This window comes from Rhinoraja longicauda, chromosome 11 (genome assembly GCF_053455715.1).
Source record: "Rhinoraja longicauda isolate Sanriku21f chromosome 11, sRhiLon1.1, whole genome shotgun sequence".
NCBI lineage: Eukaryota > Metazoa > Chordata > Chondrichthyes > Rajiformes > Arhynchobatidae > Rhinoraja > Rhinoraja longicauda.
Window position 1 is genome coordinate 7522367 of NC_135963.1, and position 27401 is coordinate 7549767.

General features: G+C 47.9%; 1 protein-coding gene across 1 annotated transcript in view; it reads right to left on the reverse strand.

Moving 5' to 3' along the window:
• Positions 1-27401, reverse strand: part of LOC144598025 (uncharacterized) — a 222304-nt gene that overhangs the window by 185902 nt on the left and 9001 nt on the right. The window contains exons 2-3 of the mRNA XM_078407898.1: positions 12717-12841; positions 4784-4831 (exon numbers count right to left, since the gene is read on the reverse strand). Of these exons, the coding sequence (XP_078264024.1) occupies positions 4784-4831; positions 12717-12841 (173 nt within the window). The remainder of the gene's footprint in view (positions 1-4783; positions 4832-12716; positions 12842-27401) is intronic.

Consider the following 27401-nt stretch of genomic DNA (forward strand, 5'->3'; position numbering starts at 1 on the left):
TGACCCCTGGTTCTGGACTTCCCCAACATCGGGAACAATCTTCCCGCATCTAGCCTCTCCAACCCCTTAAGAATTTTATATGTTTCTATAAGATCCCCCCTCAGTCTTCTAAATTCCAGCGAGTATAAGCCTAGTCTATCCAGTCTTTCTTCATATGAAAGTCCTGCCATCTCAGGGATCAATCTGGTGAACCTTCTCTGTACTCCCTCTAAGGCTAGAATGTCTTTCCTCAGATTAGGAGACCAAATTAGAGGCTATTCGGCCCATCAAGTCTACTCTGCCATTCAATAATGGCTGATCTATCTCTCCCTCCCAACTCCATTCTCCTGCCTTCTCCCCATAACCCCTGGCACCCTTACTAATCAAGAATCTGTCAGTCTGTGCCTTAAAAATGTCCACTGCCTTGGCCTCCACAGCCGTCTGTGGCAATGTATTCCACCGATTCACCGCCTTCTGCCTAAAGAATCGGTATAGATTATGGAGTGGAAGTTGCAAATATTATTCCACATTTTAGAAAAGTAGGGAGGAGGGCAATGAAAATCCACAGATCATGTAGCTTGATGTCAGGATCGGAATAATGCCAATATCTATCAAAAATGTGGTAATGTCGCACTTCCAAAAATAATGAGTTTGCACAGAGATTTGTTTTAGACCAAAATATTAAGTTTTGTTTGTGCTTATAAAATAACAGAATGAAGAATGAACTGCAGATGCTGGAATCTCGAGCAAAAAAAATACTGAATTGCCTCAAAGTGAGAAGGTGAAGGTTAGAATCTGGGTGAAGTTGTTGGAAATGTAGGGAGAATAAAGTACAGGAGTGACTCAGTGGGTCAGGCAACATATCTAGAGAACATGTAATAAAAAGGAACTTCAGATGCTGGTTCATAACCAAAGATAGACGCAGTGCTGATGTAACTCTGTGGGTCAGGCAGCATCTCTGGGGAACATGGATATGTGACGTTTCGGGTCTGGACCCACTGTTCTTCAGACTGATTGTAATAGCGGGGAGAAAGCTCAATGAAAAGTGGTGGTCGGACCTAGCCAGCCAAGTGACGGATACAGGTGAGGGGGATTGACGGGCAGATGGGTGGATTAACCCCAGAGATGGAAAGTGGACAAAGGGCAGTGAGATAAGGAGAGGAGAGGAGTGAATGATGATGCCAGAGGAAGGGATGTAGGTAGAAAGGAGGACCAGTGGTGTATTTGAAGCATCAGAAGACACGGGAGCATCAGGGTGGTGCAGTAGTAGAGTTGCTGCCTTACAGAGCCAGCGGCCCGGGTTCAATCCTGACTCCGGGTGCTGTCTGTGCAGAGTTTGTACGTTCTCCCCGTGACCGCGTGGGTTTTCCCTGGTTGCTCCGGTTTCCTCCCACACTCCAAAGACATATAGGTTTGTTGGCTAATTGGCTTCTGTGAATTGTTCCTCTTGTATAGGATAGAATTAGTGTGAACGGGTGGTCGCTGGTCGGCCTGGACCTGTTAGGCCGAAGGGCCTGTTTCCGCGCTCTATCTCTAAACTAAACTAAACTAAACTAAACTAAGAAGATCTTCATTAAACTGAAAAACAACAGGACTGACAGCAGCAGACAGAAGGAGCCAGAGCGGTTTAACAGTTTGTGTCCAGGTAGGGTAGTGTTGTTTTTCACACCCAACTAACAGCAGCAGCGGATATAAGGGAGTCAGGTTCTGGGAGAGCGGCCATATTGGAGCGGCCATTTTGAGAGGGTCCACTTTGTGTTGGAAGAGTTGCAGGTTTCTGTTTCTGTTTTCTGCTGCACAACCGCCAACAGCTGGGCTATCTCGTGCAGGTTTCTCTCGCGTGGGTACCGATTGCAAAAAAGGTAATTTAGACTTTTATGTGGCCAAGTTTGGTGAGATGATCCATGATCAGCTGTCGAGTAGTAGAGCGGCCATATTGGAGTGGCCATTTTGAGAGGGTCCACTTTGTGTTGGAAGTGTTGCGAGTACGTTAAAGTGTGTCTGAAGACGGGTCCCGAACCAAAACTTCACCCATTCTTTTTCTCCAGTGATGCTGCCTGACCCACTGAGTTACTCCAGCACTTTATGTCTATCTTAGGTTAAAGTGAGCTATTTAAGGTTCAATTTTCTTTAAGTCCACTGGACTCATTTTGTTCCATGGGCACTAAGCGGGCAGCTATGGCAGTGAGGTGACGTGATACGCAACACATAAAATATATAGAGGGATAGACACAAAATGCAGGAGTAACTCAGCAGGACAGGCAGCATTTTAGGAGAGAAGAAATGGGTGATGTTTCAGGTCAGACTGTGGCTGAGAAGGTACTCGACCCAAAATGTCACCGATTCCTTTGTTTCAGTTTACGCTTAGTGATTTGTTTAGTTTAGTTTAGAGACACAGCGCTGAAAATGGCCCTTCAGCCCACCAAATCCGCGTCAACCAGCGATCCCCGCACGTTGACACTATCCTACACGCACTAGGGACAATTTACATTTATATCAAGCCGATTGACCTACAAATCTACACGCCTTTGGAGTGTGGGAGGAAACCGAAGATCTCGGAGAAATCCCACGCAGGTCACGATGGGAGAAACTCCCTACAAACTCCGTACAGACAGCAGCCGGAGTCAGGATCGAACCGGGGTCTCTGGCGCTGTGAGGCAGCAACTCCACCGCTGCGCCACCGTGCCGCCCCGCGGTTGTGTCTATCTTCGGTGTAAACCAGCATCTGCAGTTCCTTCCCACACGAGCACACGAGGGGGGAATTACAATACTTCTTGCAGCATTACCACCGACAACGGCACTAATTCAAACGCAGAGAAGTGCAAGTTCAATAATGTGAATAAATGTGAAACACCGCGGCAATAGAGTGGCACAAGATAAAAACCGACAATCAGAAGCGATTTTCATCAGATAGAATGACTAGTGATCGATTGGACAGAACTGGAAGATGACAAGGAATGGAGTCCACATTACTGGCATTGGAGCCTGCCAGCAAGTCCTTAAAATAGCCTGCATCGGGCGAAACCAAGCCGAATAAAAACACATCCAATCACTTCTCTAACCAAATAGTCGATTGGAAATAACCTTGAATGTTAGATGTTAATACTGTCATTATTAATATTTTATTAATTTTCATATAGCTAGTGTACTTACATAAAGATAGTGCTGCAGTATAACAATTAAGTCAACTTAATGAATAATATAACATTCTGAGATGCATCGATCAATGTTAAAGCTTTTCTGTATCTCCGCTGCAAGACGATTTGAAACTAGCAGGTTAAACTGTGCGGAGTATTTGTCAATTTTCAAGCTCCAGCCCCCTTTCCCCAAAGTAACAGTGCTACAGAAAGTACTGTAAATGCAATTAAAATATCAACATTATATCGAATGAGACTTTGAAACATAGAAAATAGGTGCAGGAGTAGGCCATTCGGCCCTTCGAGCCAACCGCCATTCAATGTGATCGTGGCTGATCATCCAGAATCAGTGCCCGGTACCTGCCTTCTCCCCATAATCCCTTGATTCCGTTAGCCCTAAGAGCTATATATCTAACTCTCTCTTGAATACATCCAGTGAATTGGCCTCCACTGCCTTCAGCGGCAGGGGGTATGGGGAGAAGGCAGGAACGGGGTACCGATTGAGAATGATCAGCCATGATCACATTGAATGGTGGTGCTGGCTCGAGGGGCCGAATGGCCTACTCCTGCACCTATTGTCTATTGTCTAATTCCACAGATTCACAACTCTCCGAGTAAGACCCTTATACAGGCTGCAGATAATGAGGAATATTGATGTTTCCCCCACCCCCCTCCACACACACACACACACACACACACACACACACACACACACACACAGACACACACACACACACACACACACACACACACACACACACACACACACACACACACACACACACACACACACACACACACAGCTGAATATTACATATCTGAGATTGTCGGTAAGGAATGACTCCAGCACTTAGATGCATTCATATGTAGATATGGCACAGTAAAACTCGCACTGAAGTGCACATTATTTAAATGTTAGACACAATGTCAATTTTAATGCAATGTCAGACAGCACTCACATCTCCCAAATGCTGATGTGACTCAAAAGCCCATTACATCACTTTAATTGCAAATGGTCCCATAGGATGATGAGATTTAGGCACTTTTTAGCACTGGCTCTCAAGTATCATTGGCAATATTTATTTCAGCTTTTAATGCAATTATTTGTTTGTAACCATAAAAATGGGTTCTATCGTGAAAATAAATATCAGGATTGTTGCCAGGACTAGAGGGTCTGAGCTATAGGGAGAGGTTGAGTATGCTGGGACTCTGTTCCTTGGAGCGCAGGAGAATGAGGGGTGATCTTATAGAGATCATGAGAGGAATAGATCGGGTAGATGCACAGAGTCTCTGGCCCCGAGTAGGGGAATCGAGGACCAGAGAACATAGGTTCAAGGTGAAGGGGAAAAGATTTAATAGGAATCCGAGGGGTAACTTTTTAACACAAAGGGTGGTGGGTGTATGGAACAAGCTGCCAGAGGAGGTAGTTGGGGCAAGGACAATCCCATCATTTGAGAGGCTGTTAGACAGGTACATGGATAGGACAGGTTTGGAGGGATATGGACCAAACGCGGGCAGGTGGGACTAGTGTAGCTGGGACGTTGTTGGCCGGAGGGCCCGTTTCCACACTGTAGCACTCTATGACTGTATAGCATGTATTTGCATTTAACCTGACATCACACCCCTTTGTTTCCCCCTCCCACTGCCATTTTGTTTAGCATCCTTACCTCCACCATGCACACTCTGCAGCTTGGTCTGTCTTCATGCCAATGGCCCTACAAGACAAAGGAACCGTCTGTTAGACCTGCACTTCGGGAAGTGAAAAAGGAAATCTCCGCCATGGATGTCATAGAGTGATACATTGTGGGAAAAGGCCCTTCAGCCCAACTTGCCCACACCAGCCAACGTGTCCCAGCTACACTAGACCCACCTGCCTGTGCTTGGCCCATATATATCCCTCTAAACTTGTCCTATCCAAGTACCTGTCTAATGCAATGATGTTAATCAAAGTTGCAAATTTTGGACCAATATTCTACAGACCCTGGGGTGGTGCAACGGTAGAGTTGCTGCCTTACAGCGCCAGAGACCCGGGTTCCATCCTGATTATGGGTGCTTGTCTGTACGGAGTTTGTACGTTCTCCCGGTGACCTGCACGTTTCTCCGGGATCTCCAAAGACATACAGGTTTGTCGGTTAATTGGCGTGGTACAATTGTAAATTGTCCCTAGTGTGTGAAGGATAGTGTTAGTGTACGGGGATCGTTGATCGGCACGGACTCAGTGGGCCGAAGGGCCTGTTTCCGCGCTCTATCTCCAAACTAAACTAAACTAAACCCCATCAGGAACATCTGATAAAGCAAAGAGGCGACACTGGGCATTTGGCGAGATTCTGGTTGAGCGAGGAATGCCAAATTATGACCTACAATGTCGTTTTGCTTTTCTTTAGTTCCACTGATAAATGATTCTTGTTTCACTGGGTTAGTGGCTGCTGGCTGGCGAGCAGGGAAGACAGATTTCAACCTCAATCTCCAAATTGTATAAGTTCATAAGTTGTAGGAGCAGAATTGGGCCGTTCCGCCCATCAGGTCTACGCCGCCATTCAATCAACCCCATCCTGTTGCACTAACCCCATATCCCCTGACACCCGCACTAACACACGCACTATCCTACATACCTGTGCGTCTTTGGAGTGTGGGAAGAAACCGAAGATAACGGAGAAAACCCACGCAGGTCACGGGGAGAACGTACAAACTCCGTACAGGCAGCACCCGTACTGTAAGGCAGCAACTCTACCGCTGCGCCACCATGCCACCCAACTGTTCTATGTACTAAAGGTTCAAACTTGCCCTTATCGTCCATATTGTCAGAGAGTTTTAACATCCCTCTCCTCTCAGCAAACCCACCTTTTGGGCAACATGGTCATGTATTTCACCCTCCCCTTTGCGTGAAGTGTGAAAGAAGTACTTGATGATTTTCCTCACACATAGCCCTGTTCTAACTTTAGAGTAGTTCCTTCCTGCTGGATCCCCACACCATAACAATACAAGTTAGACAGAAAAAGCTGGAGTAACTCAGCGGGACAGGCAGCATCTCTGGAGAGAAGGGATGGGTGACGTTTTGGGGCGAGACCCTTCTTCAGACTCCCTAACCAGTCTGAAGAAGGGTCTCGACCAGAAACATCACCCATTCCTTGATGCTGCCTGTCCCGCTGAGTTACTCCGGCTTTTTGTGTCTATCGTAGGTAAGATCTTGGCTGATCTCTCTATTGGTCGTAGTTCTACCCTCTTGCCTGTTTTTCCCCATCCCCCTCCGTTCTGCTGCGGCCCAAATGTCATGGCCGCCTTGAAAGTATCTACACATTCAGCTGTTCTTCTTGTGTGTTTTTTAATGACTTGGACACAAGGAACGGCAGATGCTGGTTTACAAAAAAAGATACAAGGTTCTGGAGTAACTCATCGGGTCAGACAGCATCTCTGGAGGACATCGATAGGTGATGTTTTCGGGTCAGTTTTAATGATAGCGGAGTCAGAGGATACGGGGAGAAGGCAGGAACGGGGTACTGATTGTGCATGATCAGCCATGATCATGGTGAATGGCCGTGCTGGCTCGAAGGGCCGAATGGCCTACTCCTGCACCAATTGTCTATTGTCAGGACCTTTCTTCAGACCTGAAACATTGCCTATCCATATCCTCCAGAGACGTTGCCTGACCGGTTGTGTTACCCCAGCACTTTGTGTCTTTTTTTTTGGTAAACCAGCATCTGCAGTTCTTTGAGCCTAACCGACAAGTCTGCACGTCTTTGGGATGTCGGAGGAAACTGGAGTACCTGGAGAAAAACCTGCACGGTCAAGGGGAGAACGTGCACACTCCACACAGGCAGCACCTGAGGTCAGGATGGAACCTGGGTCTCTGACGTTGCAAGGTGGCAGCTCTACCAGCTGTGTCACCAAGTTAATCTATGGTATTCTCTAGCCAAGAGGGTAACGATTATCAGTCACTGATAGTAGTCAAGACAGAGATGGAAAGATTTTGCAATATTTTGGAAATTAGCGGTAGATATGCTGCGTTACAGTACCAGAGACCCGGGCTCCATCCTGACCACGGGCGCTGTCTGTACGGAGTTTGTACGTTCTCCCTGTGACCTGCGTTGGTTTTCTCCGGGATCTTCAGTTTCCTCCCACACACCAAAGATGGACAGGTTTGCAGGTTAATTGGATTGGTATAAATGCAAAATTGTCCCTAGTGCGTGTAGGATAGCGTTAGAGCGCGGGGATCGCTGGTCAGCACGGACTCGGTGGGCCGAAGGGCCTGTTTCCGCGCTGTATCTCTGAACTAAACTAAAAAAAACATGAAGGTAATCTAGAGATCTGGGGCTAAGGAGCAGAGTGGCGTAAAGTGGAAACCAACTACGATCGTAAGTGAACGCTTGAAGAAGTGCGGGAGCTGACTCCAGTTCTATGGACTTGGATAGGTTAGGTGAGTGGGCAAATGCATGGCAGGTGCAGTATAATGTGGATAAATGTGAGGTTATCCACTTTGGTGGCAAGAACAGGAAAGCAGACTATTATCTGAATGGTGGCCGATTAGGAGAAAGGGAGATGCAACGTGACCTGGGTGTCATGGTGCACCAGTCATTGAAAGTAGGCATGCAGGTGCAGCAGGCAGTGAAGAAAGCGAATGGTATGTTGGCATTCATAGCGAGGGGATTTGAGTATAGGAGGAGGGAGGTTCTGCTGCAGTTGTACAGGGCATTGGTGAGACCACACCTGGAGTATTGAGTACACTTTTGGTCTCCTAATCTGAGGAAAGACATTCTTGCCATAGAGGGAGTACAGAGAAGGTTCACCAGATTGATTCCTGGGATGGCAGGACTTTCACATGAAGAAAGACTGGATAGACTCGGCTTGTACTCGCTGGAATTTAGAAGATTGAGGGGGGATCTTATAGAAAATCACAAAATTCTTAAGGGGTTGGACAGGCTAGATGCAGGAAGATTGTTCCCGGTGTTGGGGAAGTCCAGAACAAGGGGTCACAGTTTAAGGATAAGGGGGAAGTCTTTTAGGACCGAGATGAGAAAGTTTTTTTTCACACAGAGAGTGGTGAATCTGTGGAATTCTCTGCCACAGAAGGTAGTTGAGGCCAGTTCATTGGCTATATTTAAGAGGGAGTTAGATGTGGCCCTTGTGGCTAAAGGGATCAGGGGGTATGGAGAGAAGGCAGGTACGGGATACTGAGCTGGATGATCAGCCATGATCATATTGAATGGCGGTGCAGGCTCAAAGGGCCGAATGGCCTACTCCTGCACCTATTTTCTATGTTTCTATGTTTAATGCTCTTATGTAAAGTCATTGCTGGACAAGGAAAGAGCGTTCACGTCGCGGCCCTGTTTCCACCACCACGCACAAGGAGCTCAAGACGCCATTGAACGCAGATGCCGGGAAGTGTGTTCAGCTCTGGTTGAACCAGGGCCGTCTTAACGCATGGACCTGATGGGCACTTGCCCGGGGCCCCACGAGCATAGGGGCCCCATGCTGATCTGTGCATGTTAAGTGACTTGCAATAAATAAATACTACTTTAAAAATGTAGGTTCAATAAGTGCTTTTTTCGCAACATTTTCGGTCACTAAGTGCTTCTCACAGCGATCTGTAAGTGCTTTTCGCAACAATGTAGCACCCTAAGTCCATCGCTAAGTGCTTTTCGCTAAGTGCTTTTCGCCGGCACGACAGGGGGGGGGGGGTGGCTGGTAGGGAAAGGGGGGTGGGGGAGAGTATCGGTAGGGGCCCCAGTACACTGCTTTGCCCGGGGACCCATAATGCTGTAAAAACGGCCCTGGGTTGAACGATTTCTAATCTTGTGAGGTTCGTCTTGGGCTTTGGGGACCTGCAGAGTGAAAGAAGAGTTAAGGTTCCTCGGCAATGGCACTCCTCAAACAGCAGCCACCTCCGGGTGCTTGTGTTTTTCCCCGTCCTGCTGATATCAGTTTACGGAGCCGAGGCGACGTTGTGGTGAACTAATTTGCAGCACTACATCTGGTCTGTTCCCCCGATGCCAGCTCCGAATCATTTAACAATTTATATTGGAGCCCGCTATAAAAAAATCGTCGCTACTACAAACCATTATGAATTTGCGTGCATGACCCACTTTGAAGGCCTCAGCCATCAAAGACAAACGACCCAAGTTATGGATAAAAGTCAAGGGCCGATCAATTTACAGTGAAAATCAAGTGTTCTCCACTGTCTATTTAAGCCGTTGCCTGAAACGCCTTTCAGCGTGCCGGCTCTCTCCAAATGCTGCAAGGCAGGAGGAGAACGAAAATCAGTGGGGACATTTTATTCGTTATTTTTTTTATATGAAAGCTTTCTCCGCACCAAAGCCAAACGAAGCGACTGTCTTGCCTACTGGTTTGTGATGTGAAGCATTCAGAAGCACTCAATTAAGTCCCTGGTTTTCAGCAACAACAAAAAAAAAGACGATAAACTGCCTTTGAGCTGCACAGCCAGAGTGCCCAAGATTGGTGTTCAATTGGATTAAATCAGCTAGAATGGTGGCAGGGAAGGATTCTGAGAGATGAGTAATAAGGATGTTGTAATGCAATTTCCCGGGTCAGCCAACCTTCTAAAGATAATAGCGTGCCCTTTACTTGTGTTTGTGAATGTGCTTCATTAGCTTGACATCTCTCTTGCATTTTTACACTTTTCCCCCGATCGTCCCGCCAACTCCACCCCCTCAATCACCCTCTCCCCACCTACCCGTGTCTCCAACCGCAGAATGTCCCAACATACCCTCAGTGTATAAAATCATGAGAGGAATAGATCGGGTGGATGCACAGAGTCCCTTGCCCAGAGTAGGGGAATCGAGGACCAGAGGACATAGGTTCAAGGTGAAGGGGAAAAGACACAGGGTGACTTGGACAGGTTGGGTGGAGTGGGCAGGTGCATGGCAGATGCAGTATAATGTGGATAAGTGTGAGGTTATCCACTTTAGTGGCAAGAACAGGGAGGCAGATTATTATCTGAATGGTGTCAAGTTAGGAAAAGGGAACGTACAACGAGATCTAGGTGTCCTTGTACATTAGTCACTGAAAGTAAGCATGCAGGTACAGCAGGCAGTGAAGAAAGCTAATGGAATGTTGGCCTTCACAACGAGAGGAGTTGAGTATAGGAGCAAAGAGGTCCTTCTGCAGTTGTACAGGGCCCTAGTGAGACCGCACCTGGTCTCCTAATTTGTTTTGGTCTCCTAATTTGCGGAAGGATATTCTTGCTATTGAGGGAGTGCAGCGTTGTTCACGAGGTTGATTCCCGGGATGGCAGGACTGTCATATGTTGAAAGAATGGAGCGACTGGGCTTGTATTCACTGGAATTTGGAAGGACGAGAGGGATCTTATAGAAATATATAAAATTATTAAGGGGTTGGACATGCTAGATGCAGGAAACGTGTTCCCAATGTTGGGGGATTCCAAAACAAGGGGCCACAGTTTAAGAATAAGGGGTAGGCCATTTAGAACTGGGATGAGGAAAAACTTTTTCACACAGAGAGTTGTAAATCTGTGGAATTCTCTGCATCAGAAGGCAGTGGAGGCCGATCCACTGGATGCATTCAAAAGAGAGTTAGATAAAGCTCTTAGAGCTAGCGGAATCAAGGAGTATGTGGAGAAGGCAGGAACGGGTTACAGATTGTGGATGATCAGCCATGATCACGTTGAAAGGCGGTGCTGGCTCGAAGGGCCAAATGGCCTACTCCTGCACCTATTGTCTATGTTTCTATGTATTTAATAAGAATCTGAGGGGGTAACTTTTTCACCCAAAGGGTGGTGGGTGTATGGGAAAAACTGCCAGAGGAGGTAGTTGAGGCTGGGACTATCCCAACGTTTAAGAAACAGTTAGACAGGTACATGGATAGGATAGGTCAAGTTTGGAGGGATATGGACCAAATGCAGGCAGGATGAACGAGTGTAGCTGGGACATGTTGGCCGGTGTGGGCAAGTTGGGCCGAAGGGCCGATTTTCATGCTGTATCATTCTATGACTCTATTCCCTATACCACCTCCCTGGCCTGCAACTTGGTTGAATACGCTATCCAATTTTTCAACGGTTCTTTATTATCACCTGTACCAAGGTACAGTCAAATAAACCGAGATCTTCGGTTTCCACCCACACTCCGAAGATGTACAGGATTGTGGGTTAATTAGCTTGGTATGATTGTAAATGTCCCGAGAGTGTGTAGGATAGTGTTGGTGAGGGGGGATCGCTGGTCGGCGCGGACTCGGTGGGCCGAAGGGCCTGTGGCTCTAAACTAAACTAAAACTACAAATAACTCGTCCATCTGGTCTTTCATTCCTTTTTCCTTTTCTTCCCAGTGTGGTAATGGCAATGACTAGAGGGCATTGTTTTAAGGTGAGAGGGGGAAAATTTAAAGGAAACTAGACCAAGTGGACCCGTTGGGCCCAAACATCTCCTGCATTGGTGCAGCACCCTTGCCTCCTCCTCCCCTCCCCTCCCCTCTCGCCCTCCCTCCCTCCCCCTCCTCCTCCCCCCTCCCATCCCCCCCACCTCCTCCTCCCTCCCTCCTCCCCCTCCCCCCACTCCATCCCCCTCAACCCCCCTTACCTACCCTCCCCCCCCCCTCCCTCCCTAGGAGATAGATTAAAACTTTAAAATGTGAATAACTTTAAAAATAACTCCAATTTCAATAAAACTTCTTCCATTAGCACCAAAGGGACGGCGGTGAGTAAGGGGGGGGCCTAAAATTGTCGCGCTATCGTGTACCGTTTTGGTTGTAGTTCAGGAACAAACAAAACAAACAAACGAGAGTTTTAGTATATAGGTATGTAGGGCAAACTTTTTTTTTACACACACAGGGAGATGTGAGCGTTCATAAGGTCATAAGTGATAGGAGCAGAATTAGGCCATTTGGCAAAATGTTAATGGTCCAGAGGGAAAAGGGCTTCTTTATTCTCAAATAGCAGGCTTAGATTAGTTTAGAGATACAGCACGGAAACAGGCCCTTCGGCCCACCGAGTCCGCCAGCGATCGGCCCGTATGCTAGCGCTATCCTACACACGCTAGAGCCAATTTACAGTCTTTACCGAAGCCAATTAACCCTACAAACCTGTACATCAGTAGGGCTGCACGGTGGCACAGCGGTAGAGTTGCAGCAACGGAGACTCAGGTTCGATCCTGACTACGGGCGCCGTCTGTACGGAGTTTGTACGTTCTCCCCGTGACCTGCGTGGGTTTTCTCCGAGATCTTCGGTTTCCTCCCACACTCCAAAGATGTGCAGGTGTGTAGGTTAATTGACTGGGTAAATGTAAAAATTGTCCCTAGTGTGTGTAGGATAGCGTTAATGTGCGGGGATCGCTGGGCGGCGCGGACTCGGTGGGCCGAAGGGCCTGTTTCCGCGCTGTATCTCTAAAATCTAAAAAAAAAAAAATGTTTTAGAGTGTGGGAGGAAACCGGAGCACCTGGAGAAACCCCACGGGAAGAACATACAAAGCAGTCAGGATGGAACCCGGGTCTCTGGCGCAGTAAGGCAGCAACTCTACCGCTGAGCCACAGTGTCGTCAGGAGAGTTGGCACTTTTTCCCCCCCGCCCACCACGGCTGGAATCGTCAAGGCAAACTAAATCGATAGCTTGTTGTGGCTACGATGGGGGTTTCATTACCTTCTGTATCCAGGTCAGCAAACACTCGTGATGAGCGACCAAACTCTTGCAGTCACAATACTGCAGCAAGGAGTTGCAGCCTGTCAACCCTCGCTCCCGGCAGATGAAACACTCGAGGGCGTCGTCTGAAACATTAAAAACAAATTGAAGTGAGGGACTGTAATGAAACAGCTTCGCGGATTAGACGGGAAAACAAACTAGCAAAATAATGACTGTTTATACCTCCGATACATTAGAAATGCTGGAAGAAACATGGAAACAGAAAATAGATGCAGGAGGAGGCCATTTGGCCCTTCGAGCCAGCACCGCCATTCATTGTGATCATGGCTGATCATCCACAATCAGTAACCCGTGCCTGCCTTCTCCCCATATCCCTTGATTCCACTAGCCCTTAGTGCTCTATCTAACTCTCTTTTAAATTCATCCAGTGAATTGGCCTCCACTGCCCTCTGTGGCAGAGAATTCCACAAGTTCACAACTCTCTGGGTGAAAAAGTTTTTTTGGTCTGATCGCAGTTTTAAATGGCCTCCCCCTTTATTCTTAGACTGTGTGGCCCCTGGTTCTGGACTCCCCCCAACATTGGGAACATTTTTCCTGCATCCAGCTTGTCCGGTCCTTTTTTATCATTTTATACCCTGGTTCTATACGTCCGAGATATGTTACCATGCGCTCCTTGCATGTTGTGTATGGCGTGATAATCAGATGCATAACCACAGTTATGTCACACAGGTAGGTTGCATGTCTAATTGAATGCTCGTCATCTGCAGAGCCTCATTAATTGGACCCTGGATTAATTGGCTGCTTTACCCTGGAAACTCGTTATATGCAACAGTAATTTGCATTTCCTTTTTTACAAATGCACCTTGAGTTTTAAAAAGAAGGCACGGTGGTGCAGCGGTAGAGTTGCTGCCTTACAGCGCCAGAGACCCGGGTTCCATCCTGACCACGTGCGCTGACAAACGCAGAGGGTGGTGGTGGGTGTATGGAATGAGGTGGTTGAGGCAGGTACTATCTCTCCACATCACTGGCTATACCTCTTGTTTCCCTTATCCCCAACCAGTCTGAAGGAACTGGGTCTCGACCCGTAACGTCACCCATTCCTTCTCTCCGGCGATGCTGCCAGTCCCGCTGAGTTAACTCCAGCTTTGAGTCTATCTTCTAATATTTAAAAGATATGAGGACAGGTGCATGGATAGGAAAGGTTTAGAGGGATATGGGCCAAACACGGGTAGGCGGGACAAGTGTAGACGGGGCATCTTGGTCTAGGGTTGCCAACTGGCCTGTATTAGCTGGGACATTCCGTATTTTGGGCTAAATTGGTTTGGCCCGTACGGGACCGCCCTTGTCCCGTATTCGGCCCAGACGGCGTTGTCTGCCCGGACGCTGTAGGCCCGGACGCTGTACGGGTTGGTTTGGCCCGTACGGGACTGCCCTTGTCTCTTATTAGGCCCAGACGGCTTTGTCTGCCCGGACGCTGTAGGCCCGGACACTGTACGGGTTGGTTTGGCCCGTACGGGACCGCCCTTGTCCCGTATTAGGTCCAGACGGCGTTGTCTGCCCGGACGCTATAGGCCCGGACACTGTAGGCCTTGGGGCCGCTGTAGGCCCGGACAGTGTAGGCCCGGAGGCCCGGGCGCTGCCTAACGGAGGTTGCGTGGCAAGCCACCTCCTGGCCCGGGCGGCCGCCATTGGTGGAGCAGGAGCACGTGGCCGCTGGCTGGGTGAGGTCATGTGGGGCGCAGGGCGGTGACGTCACCTTTTATCCCTTATTTGGGAGTGAGGAAGTTGCCAACCCTATCTTGGTCAGCATGTGCGAACAGGGCTGAAGGGCCTGTTTCCCTGCCTTATGGCTCTATGCCTCAGCTGCCATGGAAAGTGAAAGCTACTGACGTTACATTAGGCATTGCAGCATCAGAAGGAAAGACTTCAGTTCCTCTGACAGTGAAGCAACAGTTCCTGTACTCCAAGCACGAAAAAAAACCCCCATCATTGCTCAAAGCCATTTCCCATTTATTAGCAACATGATTGCTTCAGTAAATGATTAATCTGCCAAGATTGTATACTTTACAGGAATGCACGTTTATAAAAACAAAATATCGCAACATTCGTGTCGGATTACATTCAGAATGTGATTGAGTGCAATTAAGGGCTGCAAACGCGACCAACCAGACAAAATATTTTCACACAACCAAAAATCTTAATTTTAATTTCGCAAGAAAGCCAATAGGAGCAAATAAAATGGCCAGATTCAAAAAATGGTCGTGGAAATGGTGGCGCAGCGGTAAAGTTGCTGCCTCACAGCGCCAGAGACCCGGTTTCGATGCTGACTACTGGTGCTGTCTGTATGGAGTTTGTACGTTCTCCCAGTGACCTGCGTGGGTTTTCTCCGAGATCTTCGGTTTCCCCCCACACTCCAAAGACGTACAGATATGTAGGTTAATTGCCTCGGTATAAATGTAAATTGTCCCTGGTGCGTGCAGGATAGTGTCAATGTGCGGGGATCGCTGATCGGCACAGACTCGATGGGCTGAATGGCCTGTTTTCGTGCTGTATCTGAAAAACTAAAAACTAAAACTAAAATGGTCTTTTGTCTGATCCGGTGAATCACTTGGCAGGTGTTGAACTATAGAACACTATATTCTTTGGTTTTTATTTTTAGTTCAGTTCGGATTTTAATCAGCTTTCTGCAAAATTGGGTCTATTTTCTTTATGAGGGATGCATTATATTTCAGTCTCTACAAAGATTGACTAAATTGTAATTGGTAATATTAACAGCAGGCAAATGTGCAAATTCATATTAATATCAGTCTACCAGGTAACCACTCTTGGAACTCACTTCTGAAGATGGAATTAGTCAGTGCATTTGGAAAAGGTTTTGTTTGGTTTAGAGATGCAGCGCGGAAACAGGCCCTTCGGCCCGCCGAGCCCATGCTGACCAGCGTTTCCCGCTGGTTAACACTATCCCACACACACTGGGGAACAATTTACATTTACACCAAGCCAATTAGCCGACAAACCTGTACAGTACGTCTGTGTGTGGAGTGTGGGAGGAAACTGGAGATCCCGGAGAAAGCTCACGCAGGTCACGGGGAGAACGTACAAACTCCGTACAGACAGCGCCCGTACTCAGGATCGAACCCGGGTCTCTGGCTCTGAAAGGCAGCAACTCTACGGCTGTGCCACCGTGCAGCCGTGAATGAAAGTGTACATCCCACAGTGCTGATATACATCAATGTCTTTAGTCATCTAGTGATTTGGCCTCCACTGCCCTCTGCAGCAGAGAATTCCACAAATTCACAACTCTCCGGGTGAAAAAGTTCCTTCTCACCTCAGTTTTAAATGGCCTCCCCTTTATTCTTAGACGGTGGCCCCTGGTTCTGGACTCCCCCAACATTGGGGACATTTTTCCTGCATCTAGCTTGTCCAGTCCTTTTATCATTTTATATGTCTCTATATGATCCCCTCTCATCCTTCTAAACTCCAATGAATACAAGCCTAGTCTACTCCTTGGAGCGCAGGAGGATCTTATAGAGGCGTATAAAATCATGAGGGGAATAGACGCACAGAGTCTCTTTCCCAGAGTAGGGGAATCGAGGACCAGAGGACATAGGTTTATGGTGAAGGGGAAAAAAATGAATAGGAATCTGAGGAGTAACTTTTGTACACAAAGGGTGGTGGGTGTATGGAACGAGCTGCCAGAGGAGGTAGTTGAGGCAGGGACTATCCCAGCATTTAAGAAATAGTTGATAGGTACATGGATAGGACAGGTTTAGAGGCAAGAGTGTTTTATTGCCATATGTACCGAAATGGAACAATGAAATCCTTACTTGCAGCAGCATAACAGGTCTGTAATCACAGCATGCAGTGGATAATGTAACAAATCAAACAAAATAAAGAAGTTCAATAAGTTAAAAAAAAACAATTTTAGTCAATCAGTGAAATTCTTTTCTTCAAAACAATCTAGTAGAGTACAATACCCCGATTAGCAAGTGCACAGAAATAGCCTCCTGAGGCACTTTGTTTTGGCGCCATTTTCTAAGTCCAGTCCACACTCGAGTTGTTATGAGCGGTGGCAGATTCAGGTGAGACCCAGGCTACTAGTCATCACCTTCCTTGGTCGACCTGCAACCCTACCACTGCGCTACCATGCCACCTCTACCTGTACGCCCAACATCCTGAACACCGGGTGGCACAGCAGTGAAGTTGCTGCCTTACAGCGCCAGAGACCCTGGTTCGATCCTGACTGAGTGCTTGTCTGTACGGTCTCCCCGTGACCTGCGTGGGTTTTCTCCGGGTGCTCCGGTTTCTTCCCACACTCCAAAGACGTATAGGTTTGTAGGCTGATTGGCTAGTGTGCAGGAAGGAACTGCAGAGGCTGGTTTACACTGACGATAGACGCAAAATGCTGGAGTAACTCAGCGGGACAGGCAGCATCTCCGGATAGAAGGAATGGGTGACGTTTCAGGTCGGGACCCTTCGTCAGACAACTGAAGACACTCAGACGCTCAGTCTGAAGAAGGGTCTCGACCTGAAACGTCACCCATTCCTTCGATCCAGAGATGCTGCCTGACCTGCTGAGTTACTCCAGCGTTTTGTGTCTATCCAAAATCAAGATTGGAATACTTTAGATCAGATGGGACCTAGGTTTGAAGTCACACCTGAGAGAGGGCATCTGTGATAGTGCAGCTCTCCCCTTGACATGCAGTGGACTCTGTATTTGTGTCTCTGGAATGGGACTTTGAATCCAAAGCTTCTATCACTCCAGAGTTAAGAGAGAGTCAAGGGTGTTTTATTGTCATATGTCCCAAAACGGAACAATGAAATTTAGTTTAGTTTAGTTTAGAGAAACATCGCGGAACCAGGCCATTTAGCCCACCAGGTCCGCAACGACCAGCGATTCCCGCACGCTAACGCTCCCCAAACATACCGGGAAACTTTTACATTTATGCCCAGCCAATTAACTTACAAATCTGTACGTCTTTGGAGTGTGGGAGGAAACCGAAGATCCCGGAGAAAACCCACGCAGGTCGCGGGGAGAACGTACAAACTCCGTGCAGACAGCACCCGTAGTCAGGATCGAACCTGGGTCTCTGGTGCTGTAAGGCAGCAACTCTGTCGCTGCGCCACTGTGCCGCCCTTCTTCAGACTGAGAGTCCCACAAAATGCTGGAGTAACTCAGCGTGACGGGCAGCATCTCTGGAGACTGGCTTTCCCTTGGTAAAGTTAACCCAACAAAGAGTGAAGGAAAAAAAAAACTGCAGATGCTGGTTTAGATCGAAGGTAGACGCAAAATGCTGGAGTAACTCAGCGGGTCAGGCAGCGTCTCGGGACAGAAAGGAACGGGTGATGTTTCAGGTCGAGAGATGGGGTCTCGACCCGAAATGTCACCCATTCCTTCTCTCCTGAGATGCTGCCTGACCCGCTGAGTTACTCCAGCATTTTGTGCCAACAAAGAGTGAAACTGACTTTTCCCATTACAAAACCTTATAGACCAGGACAGACCCGAGAAAGTTATAATTTGACATAAGCTGACTCCTTCCGCCTCCAGATGACCTGGGTTTTCTGATGTGGGACATTTTTTTGCCAGTAAATGCAATCTTGTTCTATTGCAAGCAATCTAATACCTTCAAGAATCTCCGCACTTTCATACCTATCCTGTGGTGTTTAGCATCACCTCACACCAAGTTAAGTTGACCAACCTACGCATTAAGAACCCATATCATATTTACATTCCTCAGCACCTTCAACATAAAATGAATATTGTTCAGACAACATGCCATTTGTTACTCGACACTGCACACCGATAGCAAACGACAATGATTTCTTTCTGTCTGTGCTACAGTATCAGTCTCAATTTAATACTTTGGAGAATGAGCCAAGGACCATCTTGGTGCCACAACGCACAGCAACAAGGTGTGAGTTTCCTGGCTGCTGCCAAAAGCATCTGCAGAACCAGGGCATTGCACTCGAGAGGACTGGAATACAACAACACGGACATAATGCTGAGGCTTTATAGGGCGCTGGTCAGGCCGCATTTGGAGCCTTGTGCGCACCATGTCTGAGGAAGGATGTGCTGGCTCTGGAGAGGGTCCAGAGGAGGTTTACGAGAATGATCCCAGCAACGAGTGGTTTAACGTATGATGAGCTTTTGATGGCACTGGGCCTGTACTCGCTGGAGTTTGGAAGTTTGAGGGGGGACCTCCATTGAAACTGACCGAATAGTGAAAGGCTTGGATAGAGTGGATGTGGAGAGGATGTTTCCACTAGTGGGAGAGTCTAGGACCAGAGGTCATAGCCTCTGAATTAAAGGATATTCCTTTAGGACGTTGAGGAGGAATTTCTTCAGTCAGAGGGTGGTGAATCTGTGGAATTCTTTGGCACAGAAGGCTGCGGAGGCCAAATCAATGGATAGTATAAGAAAATAACTGCAGATGCTGGTACAAATCGAAGGTATTTATTCACAAAATGCTGGAGTAACTCAGCAGGTTCAGACCCTCTCCGTCCTTATCCATAACTATCTTAAACCTAATCGAACTGTGATCACTGGTCCCAAAAGGCTCCTCCACACACACACACTTCATTAACTTGCCCTTGCCAATTTCCCTGTACTAGGACCAGCGTTTCCCTCTCACCTGTGCTGGGCCTCCACATACTGCTTAAGGTTGCTCCTTTCGTAGGGAAAGAGATTGGAGGAGGGATGAATCAAGCGACTATTTCAATGGAGAATCACGAGTCCAAAGACCTAAGTAGCCTCCTTGCCCGCCCACCACATGATCTTCTAGATCCATGTCTTTACTTTCAGAAGCGGATCAATTAAGCGAAAGACTGGTCTTCAATATGTGGTTTTTTAAAAGAAATGGATATTGATCCACCCGCTTATTTTGTAATTAATTTTACACAGCATTTGAGGTAATGTGATTAAAATCCACTGTAATCTTCTCCTTTGCCTGCTGACCCTTGCCAATACGCAGATTTGATTCCTTTTTGCAGGTTGCCATTGATCAGCCATGATCTCAGGTACAGGGGGTTGCAAGATCCTACAGGTAGGAAAAGAGGAACTGCTGATGCTGGCTTACAAAAAAAGACACAAAGTGCTGGAGTAACCCATCATCTCTGGAGAACATGGCTAGGTGACATTTCAAATTGGGATCCTTCTTCAGACTGCAGCAACAACACCGAGGTTATCCACTTTGGTGGCACAAACAAGGAGGCAGATTATTGTCTCAATGGTGTCAGATTAGGTAAAGGGGAAGTGCAACGAGACCTGGGTGTCCTTGTACACCAATCACTGAAAGTAAGCGTGCAGGTACAGCAGGCAGTGAAGAAAGCTAATGGAATGTTGGCCTTCATAACGAGGGGATTTGAGTATAGGTCCTTCTGCAGTTGTACAGGGCCCTGGTGAGACCACATCTGGAGTGGACCACATCTGGAGTATTGTGTGCAGTTTTGGCCTCCTAATTTGAGGAAGGACATCCTTGCTATTGAGGCAGTGCAGCGTAGGTTCACCAAGTTAATTCCCGGGATGGCGGGACTGTCACATGAGGAATGATTGGAAAGACTGGGCTTGTATTCATTGGAGTTTAAAATGATGAGAGGGGACCTTACAGAGACATATAAAATTATGAAAGGACTGGACAAGCTAGCTGCAGGAAAAATGTTCCCAATGTTGGGGGAGTCCAGAACCGGGGCCACAGTCTAAGAATAAAAGAGAGGCCATTTAAAACTAAGGCGAGACAAAACTTTTTCACCCAGAGAGTTGTGAATTTGTGGAATTCTCTGCCACAGAGGGCCGTGGAGGCCAAATCACTGGATGGATTTAAGAGAGAGTTAGATAGAGCTCTAGGGGCTAGTGGAATCAAGGGATACGGGGAGAAGGCAGGCACGGGTTACTGATTGTAGATGATCAGCCATGATCACAATGAATGGCGGTGCTGGCTTGAAGGGCCGAATGGCCTCCTCCTGCATCTATTTTTTCTGTTTCTATGTTACGTCATATTCCACTAGGGTAGATTACAACACAAAGGTATGAGTATTAGATTCTCCAATTTTGCGTGAGTTACCAAAACACACCCAACCCCCTCATTCCACCCCCTCCCCCTACCCACCCCCTTCTCTTCCCTGTGAACTCGTACCCATTTCTCTACTCCCCCTCTTCCCTCCCACCTATATTCCTTCCTCTTGTTTCACAATCCAAACCTCTTCTTTTAGTTTAATGTAGAGATACCGCGCGGAAACAGGCCCTTCGGCCCACCGACCAGCGATCCGCGCACATCAATACTATCCTACGCACACTAGGGACAATTTACACATACACCCAGCCGAATTAACCAACAGACCTGTATCATATCATATATCATATATCATATATATACAGCCGGAAACAGGCCTTTTCGGCCCACCAAGTCCGTGCCGCCCAACGATCCCCATACATTAACACTATCCTACACCCACTAGGGACAATTTTTTTACATTTTTACACAGCCAATTAACCTACATACCTGTACGTCTTTGGAGTGTGGGAGGAAACCGAAGATCTCGGAGAAAACCCACGCAGGTCACGGGGAGAACGTACAAACTCCTTACAGTGCAGCACCCGTAGTCAGGATCGAACCTGAGTCTCCGGCGCTGCATTCGCTGTAAAGCAGCAACTCTACCGCTGCGCCGCCGTGTACGTCTTAGGAGCGTGGGAGAAAGCCGAAGATCGCGGAGAAAACTCATGTAGGTCACGGGGAGAACGTACAAACTCCGTACAGAATCGAACCCGGGTCTCTGGGGCTGTCAGGCAGCAACTCTATCGCTGTGCCACCAAGCCGCCCTTGCTCCACTGTGCTGCCCTTTGAGTAGCGTTGAATCCTCAGATATCCCTCGTCTCTTCTGTCCCTTTCTCTCTCCTCCTTTCCATCCTGGGCCCCTCTCACGCACCCTTCATCCCACCTTACCCCCCCCCCCCCCCCCCCTCACCAACCCACTATGACCCTGTTTCTTGTCCCCTCTCCCCCTAATGGACCACCTCCCCACCCTTTGTTGCTCCCATCTGTCACCACCCCTCATTCAGTTACATTCTTTTACAATTTATTATTATCTCAGAAACATAGAAGATAGGTGCCATTCGGCCCGTTGAGCCATTCGGCCCTTTGAGCCATTCGGCCCTTTGGCTGATCATCCAGAATCAGTACCCAGTTCCTGCTTTGCTCCCCATAAATAGGTGCAGGAGTAGGCCAATTGGCACTTCGAGCCAGCATTCAACATGATCATGGCTGATCATCCAAGGGCCTCGACCCGCAAACGTCACCCATTCCTTCTCTCCGGTGATGCTGCCTGTCCAGCTGGGTTACTTCAGCATTTTGCGATCCACATCCAAAATTAGTACCTGCTTTCTCCCCATATCCCTTGATTCCGTTAGCCCGAAGAGCTAAAGCTAACTCTCTCTTGAATACATCCAGTGAATTGGTCCTCCACTGCCTTCGGTGGCAGGGAATTCCACTGTTTCGCTGCTCTCCGGGTGAAAATCTTCACTCTCTGGATAATCTTCATGGAGCTTGCGACCGTTTTAGCACTATTAAACCTCCAAGCCTGCATTTGGATCGGTATCGCCAGTCTAGGTCTTCAGGGGCAGAGTCTTCATCCGCCACATTTGAACCAGTAGAGAAACCCGACCCGTAGGATAATAAAAGGAGGTTTGACTCCAGAAAAAAAGACACAAAGTGCTGGAGTAACTCAACGGGTCAGGCAGCATCTCTGGAGAACATGGATGCGTGACGTTTCGGGTCGAGGTCCTTCTTCAGACTGATTGTGGTGGGGAGGGGGTGGGGGGGGGAGGCTGGAAGTGAGGAAGGGCAGGGCAAAGCCTGGCCAATGGCAGGTAGCTAAAGGTGAGTGGTGGGGGGAGGGGGGGTTTGTGGATAGGCAGATGGTTGAACAAAGGCCCGAGATGAAAAGGCGAAAGGTGTGAATAAGGCTAGAAGCAGGAGCACAGAGGTCATACCGAGCACACAATGAACACAATAGACAAGGGTGGACGAGGAGGACAGTCACAAAATGCTGGAGTAACTCAGCGGGACAGGCAGCATCTCTGGAGAGAAGGAATGGGTGACGTTTCGGGTCGAGGGGAAGGGAGATATATAGACAAGGGAGTGTCAGGTGTGAAAATAGGACAAAGGGGATGGATATCAAGGAAAATGTAGGGTCTCGACCCGAAACGTCACCCATTCCTTCTCTCCAGGGATGCGGCCTGCTGCCCCTTCGAGATTCCTCCTGCCCTCCAACAACAGTCTTACTGTCTCCTACAATATTCTATCTCTGTACCGCCCGCTCCCCTGACATCAGTCTGAAGAAGGGTCTCGACCCGAAACGTCACCCATTCCTTCTCTCCAGAGATGCTGCCCGTCCCGCTGAGTTACTCCAGCATTTTGTGTCTACCTTCGGTTTAAACCAGCATCTGCAGTTGCTTCCAACACAGAATAGACCATTGTTGGCTGGGAGAAGGTGACATCAAAGCAAACAGAGATAAAAATGTAGTCGGAGACACTAAGGCTGGTGGGAGAACTGGGAAGGGGGAGGGATGGAGAGAGAGGGAAAGCAAGGGTTATTTGAAGTTGGGGAAGTCAATGTACTTACCGCTGGGGTGTAAGATGCCCAAGCGAAATATGAGGTGCTGCTCCTCCAATTTACTCTGGGCCTCACTCTGTCAATGGAGGAGACCCAGGACAGAAAGGACAGTGCGGGCGGGAATGGGAGGGGGAGTTAAAGTGTTAAGCAACCGGGAGATCAGGCAGGTTTAGGCGGACTTAGACAGTGCAGGTGAATGTCTGTCTCACCTGGAGGGGCTGTTCGGATCCAGATTAGTTTAGCACATACAGAAAGCTTTATAAAAGCTTTGTGCCTTCAATGCGTACCTCCCACGGCACCCTATACATTTCAAAGTGTCATCCCTTGTCGTAAATTCCAAATAGTCTTTAAAGAATGAAAATCAGTCATGAGCATAGAATCTGAAATTTATAAGCAGATATAACTAACCCATGTGTAGGAATGAACTGCAGATGCTGGTTTTAAACCAAAGATCGACAGAAAAAGCTGGAGTAACTCAGCGGGACAGGCAGCGTCTCTGGGGAGAAGGAATGGGTGACGTTTCGGGTCGAGACCCAAGATGGGTCACCCATTCATCCTGTCCCGCTGAGTTACTCCAGCATTTTGTGTCTATCCCTTCTGCAATAACTTGCACAGACTTGCACATATGAACTCTAAAATGCTTGCTCACCATTTCCCTACCAATCTTGCGTCAGAATATCCGTTCTGACTCAAATGCACCTGCAAGTACGTTCTACTTTTGAAATCCGTCATCATATTGAGTTGCGAGAAAGGGTTACCATGGCATTTTCAGCTCTTATTTCTAATCAGTACTGGCTCAAGAATTGCCTCTGGTCTCTGACCAAAACTACAGGTCTACCCAATAGGAATTCCAATAGGAATTAGGCCATTCGGCCCATCAAGTCATTCAATCATGGCTGATCTCCCTCTCCCTCCTAACCCCATTCTCCTGCCTACTCCTCACACCTCTGGCAACCTCTTATGTTAGGTTAATGTATGTAAGGTTAGATTATGTTATTTAGTTTAGAGATACTGCCGCCGAAACAGGCCCTTCGGCCCACCGGGTCCACACCGTCCAGCGATCCCCGTGCACGAGCCCTAACCCACACACTAGCAACAATTTACAATTTCACAGAAGCCAATTAACCTGCAAACCTGCACGTCTTCGGAGTGTGAGAGGAAACCAGAGAACCTGGAGAAAACCCACGTGGTCAGAGGGAGAACGTACAAACTCTGTAAAGACAAGCACTTGTAGTCAGGATCGAACTAGCGCTGTAAGGCAGCAACTCTACCGCTGCACCTCTATGCCTTACTATGTTATGTTATGTTATGTTATGTTATGTTCTGTTATGTTAGGTTAGGTTAGGTTAGGTTTATTATTGTCAGGTACAGTAGAAAGCTTGATTTTGCACGCTATCCAAACAGGTCCGATATACCATATCAGATGTACAATCCGCTCATACTCCAGTACTACAGATAGAGCAAAGGGGAAGATACAGAGTACAGGATCAATGCAGAGTGTCCAGTTGAACCGAGGACTCATCTGTCTTAAATGTAGGGTGGCAAAGAGTCACCAAAGCTCCATGTTGGCAACCGGCAGAGCTGCTGCCTGACTGCTCGGATGGCCATGGTTCAATCCTGACCTCCCCACTGCCCGTGTGGAGTTTGCACGTCCTCCCTGTGACTGAGTAGGGTTCCTTCCAGGTTCTTCCCGAAACATGTGCAGGTTGATAGGATAATTGGTCCCCCCCCAGTGTACAGGCAGGTGAGTGGTGCAATATGGCGGAGGTTGATGGGAATGTAGGCAGCAGTTATAGAGTATTATAGAGCCATAGAGCATGGAATCAGGCCTTCCAGCCTAACCTGCCCACACTTACCAGGGTGCCCCATCTACACTAGTCCCACCTGCCTACGTTTGGCCCGTATCCCTCTAGTTGTGAATCTGTGGAATTCTCTACCTCAGAAGGCAGTGGAGGCCAATTCTCTGAATGCATTCAAGAGAGAGCTAGATAGAGCTCTTAAGGATAGCGGAGTCAGGGGGTATGGGGAGAAGGTGGGAACGGGGTACTGATTGAGAATGATCAGCCATGATCACATTGAATGGCAGTGCTGGCTCGAAGGGCCGAATGGCCTCCTCCTGCACCTATTGTCTATTGTCTATTGTCTATTTATTGTCTATAAAAACCTTTCCTATCCATGAACCCGTCCAAATGTATTTTAAATGTTTGGTGTAGTTTAGAGATACAATTCAGAAACAGGCTCTTCGGCCTACCCGGTCTGCGCCGACCAGCGATCCCCGCACATTAGCACCATCCTACACCCACTCGGGGCAATGTTGTTATAGTTTCTGCCTCAACTACTCCATTACTGTTGTAGCTGGGGCATGTGGGTGTGGGCCGGCGTGGGCAAGTTGGGCCAAGGCTGAAAGTTTCTATGCCTCTACCTCCTCTGGCAGCGCGTCCCGTATGGCTGCCACCCTCTTGTGCGTTGAAGAGTCGCTGACAGCCAGCAAAGATCCGACGGGCCGAAGGGCCTGTTTCCACACTGTATTTATCTCGGAGTCGAAGTGAAGAAGGATTGTCGAGTCATCTTGTCCCCAACAATGTCACAATCTACCCACCTGCACTGTGTGTGATTTTATGAAGAAAAAATTTAAATGGATAAAAACACAGTGAATGGAGACAAAAACATTACTAACAAACAGAACATAGCTCCGCTGGACTGGCCACTCTATTCTGTGTTACTCATGTTCTCATCTGGAATTTCCTTTAGATTCCAACACAGTACAGCTAGCAATCCTCTGAAGTTATTTGGGTAATAACCTTAACCCTGCAAGATTATTTCAAACATAAAAACAACAAAAGTAAAGTATAGACACAAGGAACTGCAGGTGCGGGTTTTACAAATAGAAGCACAAAGTGCTGGAGCAACTCGGCGGGTCAGGCAGCATCTCTGGAGAACAGGGGCTGATGATGCCTCAGTCTAGTTTAGTTCAGTTTAAAGATACAGTGCGGACACAAGCCATTCGGCCCAATGAGTCCAGCAATCCCTGCACACTAACACTATCCTACACACACTTTTTGAATTTTTTACATTTGCACCAAGCCAATTAACCTACAAACCATCACATAAGACCATATGACATAACAGCAGAGTTAGGCCATTCGGCCCATCAAGCCTGCTCTGCCGTTCAATCGTGGCTGATCTATTTTTCCCTCTCAACACCATTCTCCTGCCATCTCCCCATAACCCCTGACTCCCGTACCAATCACGAACCTGTCAAACTCCACATTAAAAGTCCCCAATGACTTGCCCTCCACAGCCGCCTGTGGCAATAAATTCCACAGACTCACCACCCTCAGGCTAAAGAAATTCCTCCTTATCTCCATTCCAAAGATGCGTCCTTTAATTCTATGGCTGTGCCCTCTGGTCCTGGACTCTCCCACTAGTGGAAACATCCTCTCCACATCCACTCTATCTGCGCCTGAAGGACGGTCTGGACCCGAAACGTCACCCATTCCTTCTGTCCAGAGATGCCGCCTGTCCCGCTGAGTTACTCCAGCATTTTGCGTCTGTCAACATCTTTCTTCAGACTGATTGTAGCATGGGGTGGGGTGGGGTGGGGCGGGAGAGAAAGCAGGAAAAGGCAGGTGGGGGTAGAGCAAAGCCTGGCTTTAAGATCGTAAAAAGGCAGCAAGTTGTGTATCTCAATCAAAGATAACAGAGCAGAGCAAGATATTGCCTATTGTCTATTGCCTATTGTCTATAGACCACCCGACCCTAAAAACCGTAGTACGTCATGACGCCATTTTAGTAGGCAGAAACATGCAGAAACATTTCAAAAGAAAAATAACAAAAATCTGTGAATTGATAGACGAGATGTATTCTGCATTTTAATGGTATCATCACACGCACTGTCCCCCAAAAACACCGATTACACTGCGAGCGGCGGGTTTCGCCTACTAAAATGGCGGCCGTTACGCTCTCTGCGTACTGCACTTCAGTGTGGGCGATTTCGACGGAGTGGTCCATCTGGCTCCTCTAGTATCTTTGATGTCGATGCAGCTAACCCTGACAACTCTGCAGTCAGACTTTGCT